Here is a 9,522-nt window from a genome sequence, read left to right on the forward strand (position 1 = left end):
TTTCAGGAACGTTTTTGGTATGTTTTTTAATAAATTAACGTTCATTCAAAATACAGTGCCAAAGGAATATGATGCAGCCAAACATGCTAGTAAGGTTTGTCATGAAGCACCTGTGCTCATGTTTTTAAAGGTAGGAGGAAGACCCCCCCCCCCCCCCACTACTGCTAGTGGTTGCTGGGACATAGCAACAGCCGTGGGCCCGCCCTCTCCTCTCACAACCAATCAGCAGCAAGAATACTCAATATTCACTCAAATTAAATCTGATAGGAAAATGGAAATCTACCCACCATCACACTACAGTAATGTTTGATATTAAATAAAAATAAAAAGACACTAATACAAAATAGACCTGGTTATTTCCCCCCCCCCCCACACACTTAAACAGACGTCTTTTCTTTTTTTTAACATATGAAAAATATATATATATATATATATATATATATATATATCTCAGCAGCTTGGAAATAACAAAAAAAAAATAAAAAATACATGAGCCCGAAACCTAACTGAGTGGAGTTGTGTTGTGTTGCAGAGGAAAATAAAAAAGTATTCATGATCATGTGGCGATGGATCGAGTGTAAACTGATCGCTGTGAGGAAGAGCGGCGTGAAAACAGACTGCAGGGGGCGCTGTGGTGGAGTCAGGAGAGCGGTGAGGAGGGAGGTGATGGGTGACCGGACCTGCAGTCACCCTCTTTATAACCCCCCCCGACCCGACCCTCCAGAGACCCACGGCACCCCCGCTGCTCTCGTCTGCCGAAATCCTGGTTATCAAATACTAAGAAGTGTTTTTGCTCATTTGTGGAGGAAGATAGTCAGACGGCAACAAAACTAAAAGGATTCCTCAACCGACAGTCGTCACTTAGCTGCAACTAAACCTTAACTTTCATTATTGGTGAACCGTCTGGTCAGTTCAAACTGGTTTTGTCCCAAAAAAACATCAAAACCTCACATTTAAGAAGCTGAAACCAGGAAGTGTTTGACGTGTTGTGCTTGAGGAAATAGTTTCACCGTTTCTTGTCTTTTCTCAAGCAGAAGCATGAAACAAGCTCCAGCTTCCTAAATGTGAGAATTTATAAAGAATTACATTATTTTGGGACATTTTATAGACTAATAGATGAATTAATCAATCAAAAGTAGTGATCATCAATGCAATTACTAATCTTTAATAGCAGCTCTGGTCAGAAACGTACCAAAACATTTTGGACGAGACAAATCACAACACGAGGTTCAATCGGCAGAAATCTTCTTTTCTTTCAATCACATCTTCGGTTTAATTGCTATCATGTGAAAACATTTAAGCTCAAAGATTCATTATTGATGAATAATCAGTAGTTTTGACAATAATTCTTAGCACCAAGTCCACTTACTGGAAACTAGCGGATGGAGTTTGTCACACGATAACAACCGAACCACATCCCAAAACCTTTAATTAGAATAAACTTTAATATTGGGACTTTATTTTAGGTCAAATTACAACTTTAGGGTTAATATAAACTCTTAAACTCAATGTGAAAAACACCCAGAGTGCAACAGGAGACATTTTGATGCCGAGTCGTTGCAAATGCTGCCTTCCTGCCACAAAGGAGCCGAGAACTTTTCAAAAGGTTTAAACTCAAAACAACAGATTTTAAACAGTTTTCATGTATCAGTGGTGAGAGAAGAGGGGGGCTGGGGGTGGGGGGGGGGGATTTTGGTACAGTCGCCATTGTCATTCCAAGAAGGTTTACCAGTTAAGTGCATCATCATCATCATCACAAAATCAGTTGACGTTCAGATCATCACATTGTGGAAACAGTATGACAGACTTGTAATAATATCTAACAGATGACAAAATAAGAAGAAAAACAACTTTTCAGATTACTAGTATATTTTTTAAGGGGCATCTTTTATCGCTCCAGGCTTCTTCTTGGGGGGAGGGGTAAAGGCTGCATTGTTCATCAGCAACAGCTGAAGCTAACGCGAGCCTCCTCAAAGTCCAAAGATCCCTCCACAAACTCTCCTCCCTTGTTCGTCCCTCAGCGGTACAGATTCCTGGTTCAGTCAGCGAGGGAGGGGGGGGAGGTTCAGAGCTATACGTGGGGGAGGGTCACCAGCTCCCCGTCCACCTCGAACTCCTCGGCTCCGTCGGGGGAGAAGAGGTAGGTGGGGGGTTTCCAGGGGGACTCCTCCAGACAGGACGGGTACAGCTTCCCCACCGCACAGCGGAAGTCCTTCCCCAGGTCCCAGAGCACGCGCTCGGACACGGGCTGCCGCAGGTACCAGCGGTCCAGCTCCATGTCGTACTGGTAGATGGCGTACTTGGCACGCTCGTTCATGTGGGTCTCGCGCATGAAAATGCACAGCGAGTTGAGCAGCACCACCGCTCGCACGCACGGGTCCGAGTAGCGCTTGGCGGGGATGTTGGCGGCCTGGCGCCACTCGTTCTTGTTGACGTCGTAGATCTCCACGGTCACGGAGGAGCCGTCGATGGTGCTGGTGGGCAGGCGGACGCCGGAGTTGCTGACCACGTGGAGGCCGCCGATGTAGAAGACGAGGTCGCCGAAGGATGCCGCGGAGGCGAAGCAGCGGCTGGTCTTGCGCATGGCCATCTCCACCCAGGTGTCGGCACGCGGGAAGTAGCAGTACATCAGGTCGTGGGTCATCACGTAGATGCGGTCGTGCGCCACCACCGAGGTGCTCCAGTTCCAGGCGAAGGGCAGCGGGCTCATCATGCTCCACTCGTCCTTCTCGCAGTCGTAGCGCTCCACCGTGCGCTTGTTCAGCTCCCCGCCCACGTTGTCCCCGCCGATGGCGTAGATGTAGCCCTCGCAGTGGACCAGCGAGGGCTTGATCCGGGCGCACAGCATGGGGGTCTTGGGCACCCAGGCGTTCTGCTGGGCGTCGAACCAGAAAAAGCTGTCGACCGAGCGGAAGACCGCCTGTAGCTTCCCGCTCTTGCCGTGGTTGGTGATGGAGTTCTTGAGGGGGATCTGTCCGCCGGCGATGAACACGTCGTTGTCCGGCGTGACGAGGGTGCCCACCTTCTGCAGGTCTCCCGGGGGGTTGTTGAGCTTGTACACTTTCTCCGCTTGCGGGCTGTAGCACACCACCATAGTGGGCAGGGACCCGGACATCACGTACCCGTCGCCCTGCGTCTCCGACATGGCCTCCATGAAGATGAGCATCTCCTCCTTGGTCATGCCCAGCCGAGGCTTGAAGAACTTGGGCATGGACTTGTAGAGGCCCTGCACCACCACCGACTTGTCGTTGGGCGGCAGACCCTGGAACCAGGCGCGCTGCGTCACCTCGGACAGCGCGTCGATGCGGATCTGACTGAGCACGGAGGACAGGTGCTGCGAGCGCGCCTCCATGTTGTACTCCAGCCACAGCATGGCCGCCTCGCGCACCGTCTCCTCCTTCTCCACGTTGAGGTTGTCGCTGCACAGGACGTCTACCAGCAGCTCGTGGGACAGCTGGAGGAAGGCCTCCTGCCGGTACACCATGGGGAACTTGTGCTCCACCATGCGCTTGGCGCACTGCTTGAGCTCGCTGCAGCTGAACAGGTCGCCGATGCTCAGCATGCGGACGCAGTTCTCGGCGTTTATCTTCTTCACCAGGTAGTCTCTGCACTGCAGCAGGACGTCCTCCACCTGGACAGAAGGACAGAAAACATTTCTCTTTAAGGAACACATCTACTGAAGGGGAAACACCACCAGTAGGTAGAAACTTCTATTTCGAGTCGTCTCGGACCTGCAGGAAGCAGGCGGTCTCGTACAGCGGCTCCACGGTGCTGTCGCTGATGGCCAGGTTGCCCGTGTAGGCGTAGGTGATGATGATCTGCAGCGTGGCCGGGTCCACGTTCCTCAGGTGGACGTGGGTCTGCTTGCTCTCGCTGAGGCCGCTCATGAACATCGCCCTGCGGGAGTGAGACGGGGGTGGACCGTCAGTTAACAACAACAACAACACGACTGTTACCGAAGGAGGAAGTGAACCACGAGATCTCACATTGATGAAGATCACGTCCATGAAGACAGTCTTGTTAGAAGGATTTTATTGGACACAGAAATTAGAATACGAGTATTTAATTGTATTTTCAGACCTCTAAATACTCCTTTTGTATTCAAGTCAAAGCCTGTTCCTTCTTATCTGGAAGTATCTGTGGTTTCTGGTCAAAGACTTAAGACGGGTCAACTCCCTTTAGTGGATTGTGGGTAATAAAAGTCCCAGGTTCAGTCGTGTTTGCCGTTTCTCCTCTTAAACAAACAGAACCTCTAAAGACGGCTGTAAAAACAGACAGAGTCCCCGACCGGGACCAGGGAAGTGAATGCAACGTTCACGTTGTCATTTATTTAAAAGCTACTGAAACATCATTACGTCCATGATGAATGTGCTAACTAACTTCCTTTAAAACTATTTGAGACGTCTGAACCCAAAACCAGAAGATATTCAGTAACATCAGTCATTTGGTTTGTTGGAGGAGCTGGTAGACAGTGACATTGTGGCATTTTTGCTTTCAATTTTTGGGATTTTCTGTCAATTACTGCAACGTTAAGTTTCAAAAAAGTCATAAATTCTACATGAATGTATAGATTTTTATCTTCCTTTAGAAACTATTTATTCATTTAAATTCTTTGACATTAAGTTTTAATATTTTTTTAACCATTAAAACAGAAGTATTCTTGGTCTTAAAGAGCACGAACGAATACTTTATTTAAAGCAGATGTGACAACTGACTTTATTGTCTGTCAAAGCACGTTGTAAACGCTGTTTTTTTTTTTTATAAGAAGCTATATAAAAAAAGTTATTATTATATTGGACAGTCGTTGTACACTGATGAGCGTTTCCATTAATCGGAGCCTCTTTAACCTCTTCAGCTGCACCCGTAGAGCCGTTACCGGCTTTAACCGGTAATTTGCATTTATTATGGAGAGATGTCTTTGGTGCCAGAATGTTCTTAACTGCAGCGATGCACAGAATGTGACGGTCATCCTTCTTCCGTTAGTTTCATAGAAGAACAGTGAACAGCTCCAAGAGAAGAAGAGGTTTTGAACAATTAACCGTTACAGATTATTCATTCATTCATTATCCAAACCGCTTATCCTGTTCAGGATCGCGGGGCGCTGGAGCCGATCCCAGCTGACATTGGGCGAAGGCAGGGTACACCCTGGACAGGTCGCCAGTTCATCGCAGGGCACATGTAGAGACAGACAAACATTCACGCTCACATTCACACCACAATAGATTAAAATATACAGACTGGGCTTCTAAAGGTGCTTCAGTGTTTAATGGTGCTGAAACATTTAGTCCATGAATCCATGGCTCAGAGAACTTGTGACGGACATTTTCTTTCACTATAACCTGACCTTCTGTAGACGAAACAATCCAGGGGGCGACTCCTCTGGTTGTATAGAAGTCTATGAGAAAATGACTCTACTTCTCTCTTGATTTATTACCTCAGTAAACATTGTAAACATGAGTTTATGGTCTCAATCTCTAGTTTCAAGTCTTCTTCAATACAGCATGATGTTCATTTAGTACATTATGGTCCATTTAGAGTCAAACAGACCATAGAGCAGGGGATGCTTTAGTCCAGATATGGTCACTTCCTGTTTATCGGTTGCAAAAACGACATGGCGACGGCCGTAATCAATTAGATGTTTTTATTATTTAGATTAGTTTGGGGTGTGTGTGTGTGTGTGAGAGAGAGACTATTTGCTGCTCACAGCAGGGGTTAAACCCGCCAAGCCGTATTACGCAACCCTGCAGGCATACCCCTGCACCCCCCCACCCTCTTCTTCTTCCCTTTTCTCTTCATCTCCGAAGACCTACGTGACCAGACTTTACCCTCCAAACACAAGCTCTCCTCAGCATCCTCACCCCCCCCTCCCTTCCCCTCAAGCGAGAGAGAAAGAAAAAGGAGTAGCAGTTTAGAGGAAGCATTGCGACACCTATGAACCCTGCAGGAGGAGGGGGGGGGGGGGGGGGGGTTCTTTGCATGTTCGCACCAGATAACAAGTGTGACGGAAACAGTGGGGAAGATCGCGGAGAAGGCGGGTGAGAGAGAGAGGGGCATCGAGTTGTCGGGACCTTTTCTTGGAATGCATGTGTGAGAGTGCAGTGAGGGTGAGACGGCGTGTTGAAACGCAGCATGAGCCTCCTGTCAAGTACAGATGGACTCTTCCCAGAGCAGATGTTTCTGCTGCTGCTCCGTCACATTCACCGCAGCACACACACACACAGAATAATAACTGGTGCAGAGCTTTTCAGGAAACCCCGTCCCCGTGTACGGAGTGGATAACACTTGCTCTGCGACGCGGTGCATTATTCATTGTAACTGTAGGAGGTGAGCACTTAGACATAACAACCGCGCCATCTCCATCTCAACGAGACGGAGGGGGGGATGATTGCGGTCTTTAGACACAAAAAACACAACGCGGTGTGGTGCATTATTCATTGAAACTGAAGGAGACAAACTAGGGAAGAGCTACGCCACACAAAAGCACAATCAGCCCTGACAGAACCCCCCCGTGGCGCTCACCTGAAATAGGAGCTACATGTGGCGAGGACCATCTTGTGACACGGGAACTCCGTGTCCTCCACCAGCAGCACGACATCAGTCAGTAATTTCTGTTCGTAAAAGAACTTGAGCTGCTCCAGCAGAGCGACGGCGTAGTCCGTGTTGACCGGCCTACGCTCACTGAGATCCGACATGGTTGCATCCCATGAATCGTGCCCCAGTTTTGAAAAGTCACCCGGCCGGCGGAACCAGACTCACGCCAACGACGAGAAGAAAACAAAAAGTATTCTTAAAGATATAAGAGGACAAACAGGAAGGGGAGAGGTGGGGAAAGCTCTTAAACACCTCCACCAATCCAAGTGGAGGTGTTCACACTCCTTTGTGGAAAAGATTTTGGCTGCTTCTTCTTCTGCTGGAGAGGAGCTGAATGATGAGATGTTCACTGAGTCCTGAGGAGAGGGTCCTGGGTGAGGAAGGAGCCGCTTCCCCTCGTGGATCCGATGTCTGAGGACATGCAGTGAGGCACCGAGGGCCGGAGGTAGAGAACCACGACCGTCGCAGCGCTGCTACATCAGCGCTCGTCTGGAAAAACAAACAGAGCAAAGTTTAGTCTCACAACCATGGAAACTATCAGTACAGAATAAAATAACTGACTTTTTGAATGCCATCATGTCACAACACTGTGTTCAGGTAGTTCTTTACACTGCGATATGTACTGCATTAATAGTCAAGCAGTTGTTATTTTATAAAGATTCATACTGTCTGTACATGAGTCTACAATGATCCTCATTATTGGGAGCAGAATTTAAAAATCCAACCTGAATTCAATCATGCTTTTTCTTGCAATGCAGGTTCTGATAAAGAGAAAACACTGTTGATGATTTATAATGTCTTTAGAAGAGAGCCCTGCAGTAAAAGCTAGAGAGATATTAAAAAGGGAAAGAGTAAGTAGACAAAAACACATCATGCGTTTGGCTGTTAAGTCTTGAGCTCCGCTGCTCACATCCTAAATTACATCGGGCCTTTTGGCAGGTTACCACGACACAGAGCCATTAAGCCACTTTTACCATCAATGCCTTCAAGCTGCCCGGCTTTAAGCCACACCAACAACACCACTACTGTCCACCACGACAGTCTGATTCAACACAGCACTGTGGAGTAAATGGAAATAATCTGACCATTGTGTCAAATTCATTTCACAACCATCTCCACACTGACTCAGATCTGTTGGATGCTGATGTCGGCGACCACCCGAGACGACCTCCGATCTGCTGTCATCTCTTCGCATCAACACTCCCGTTGTTAACACGCTCTGCGTCAGCTGTCGACGTGAGATTCAGAATATCTTCCATCGCTGTGACGTTAGCGGGAGCAGCTAGCAAGCGTTTCAGCATACCAGCAAGCTAACTTTAGCCAACGATGAATGAGAACGTCACGTTATATACTGAGATGTTTGTCTGTTATTAGGCCGTCTAGTCTCCAGAGGTGGAAGAAGTATTTAGATCCTTTTCTTCAGTAAAAGTACTAATACAACACTGTGGAAATACTGATTGTGAAGTAAAATGTTCCCTGTCAGTGTTGTACTATTATGTATGCTGTTTCTGGATTAATATTACTGCTGCATTAATGTGTATGTTGCATTTTAACGCTAGTTTAATCTCCATCAATGCATCATATTCTATAAGATAATCGTGTTTGTAGCGTTGTTGCCCTGTGAGAACCACATATCTCTTAAAAGAAAAAACAGTCATTGTGATTATGCATTTATCCAGCTGATCCAAGAGGCTTTTAAAATATCATATTTATCTAAAGAAGTCGGGGGATTCTCTCCACCCATAAAGAAACACTTCATCCTTTAGTTTATCCTAAACATTCAACATCTAAAATAAAAAATAAATAAATAAATCAACACATCTGGAGACACAGGAAGGATCTGAAAAGATACTAAAGCTGTCAAATAAATGTAGTTGAGTAAAAGTACAGTATGACAGTAATGAAGTAGAAGTAGTAAGTAGCAGAACATGGAAATACTCAAGTAAAGTACTTAGAATTTGTACTTATGTAAATTTAATTTCAACACTGGTTAGGTATCCATCCATCCATCAACCCACCCAACTATCCATCCATCCATCAACCAACCTACCTACCCATCCATCCATCTCTCCATCCATCCATCTATCTATACTTCGCTTAAGGCCCTTTGCATACAATAACTTCGAAAGCACTAGCTTATAAATAGCCTGCTAGCTATACTAGCGAGCTAACGACAGTCACTTAACCACTTAATTACCCTTAACATCCCTTTAACTAACGTCAACTGGTCTTGATTAAAAGGCTAATACGTGAAGCCTGTTTATCGTTGACATTTCTGTGGACTAGCTAGCTGATGCTAGCTACGTTAGCACGTTAACCAAAACAAACCCTGCCTGTTAATCTAAAAACAAGTAGCATGTTAGCTTACCAGACATGACGCAATCATATATGCCACTTAATTTATAATAAATACACGTTAATCCAATCAACTGACCAGATACACCTTTTTTCCCCCCGAGCTAGCTTCGATGCTAGCTCAAGTAACGTTAGCGACAGTTGCTTGATTGCCACTCGCGGCATAAGCTAGCATCGTTAGCTTCCTTTTAGCTACACAGGTTTTACGTAGATGCACGCTAGCTGACTGTTAGAAAGGCATGTGTCTAACATCATCACCTGCAACTGTGAAAGACTTCCAGAAAAAGGTCACACGATAGGTACAAAAAAACAAAAACATATTCAGAGAGCAGTCATGCTTGCTAGCAGACACAATGCTAGCCAGCAAGCTAAGCGCTAAACGGGGTAAACAAACTGCAAAACAATCAAAATAGACGCTTCCTTACTGTAACTGTAGGCGAACTGACTGACTCCTCGTCAGCAGAAAGTGCCAAGTGAGCTCCTCGAGTTTAGAATGTAGACATTTAAATAGTTAGTTGTGTTGAAGGAAGCGCCGAGCAGAGGACAACCTTTCAGCCGCATCATAAGCGCCTGAAA

The 9,522-nt window shown here is 46.4% G+C and overlaps 1 protein-coding gene across 3 annotated transcripts; it reads right to left on the minus strand.

The window, feature by feature from the left end:
- kbtbd2 (kelch repeat and BTB (POZ) domain containing 2) lies at positions 1 to 9,522 on the minus strand. Of its 3 annotated transcripts, XM_076080767.1 has the most exons (5): positions 9,372 to 9,522; positions 7,317 to 7,352; positions 6,520 to 7,080; positions 3,732 to 3,897; positions 1 to 3,631 (listed from the first exon to the last, which is right to left on the minus strand). In XM_076080767.1, exons 3-5 carry the CDS (start codon positions 6,690 to 6,692, stop codon positions 2,072 to 2,074), a joined length of 1,899 nt encoding a protein of 632 aa, XP_075936882.1. In that variant the 5' UTR covers positions 6,693 to 7,080; positions 7,317 to 7,352; positions 9,372 to 9,522; the 3' UTR covers positions 1 to 2,071. The 3 variants fall into 3 exon arrangements, with proteins under 3 accessions (XP_075936882.1, XP_075936881.1, XP_075936883.1); XM_076080766.1 differs by lacking the exon at positions 7,317 to 7,352; XM_076080768.1 differs by lacking the exons at positions 6,520 to 7,080; positions 7,317 to 7,352; positions 9,372 to 9,522 and adding an exon at positions 5,074 to 6,503.

Source organism: Anarhichas minor, unplaced genomic scaffold (genome assembly GCF_050575085.1).
Source record: "Anarhichas minor isolate MPS153535 unplaced genomic scaffold, ASM5057508v1 ptg000074l, whole genome shotgun sequence".
NCBI lineage: Eukaryota > Metazoa > Chordata > Actinopteri > Perciformes > Anarhichadidae > Anarhichas > Anarhichas minor.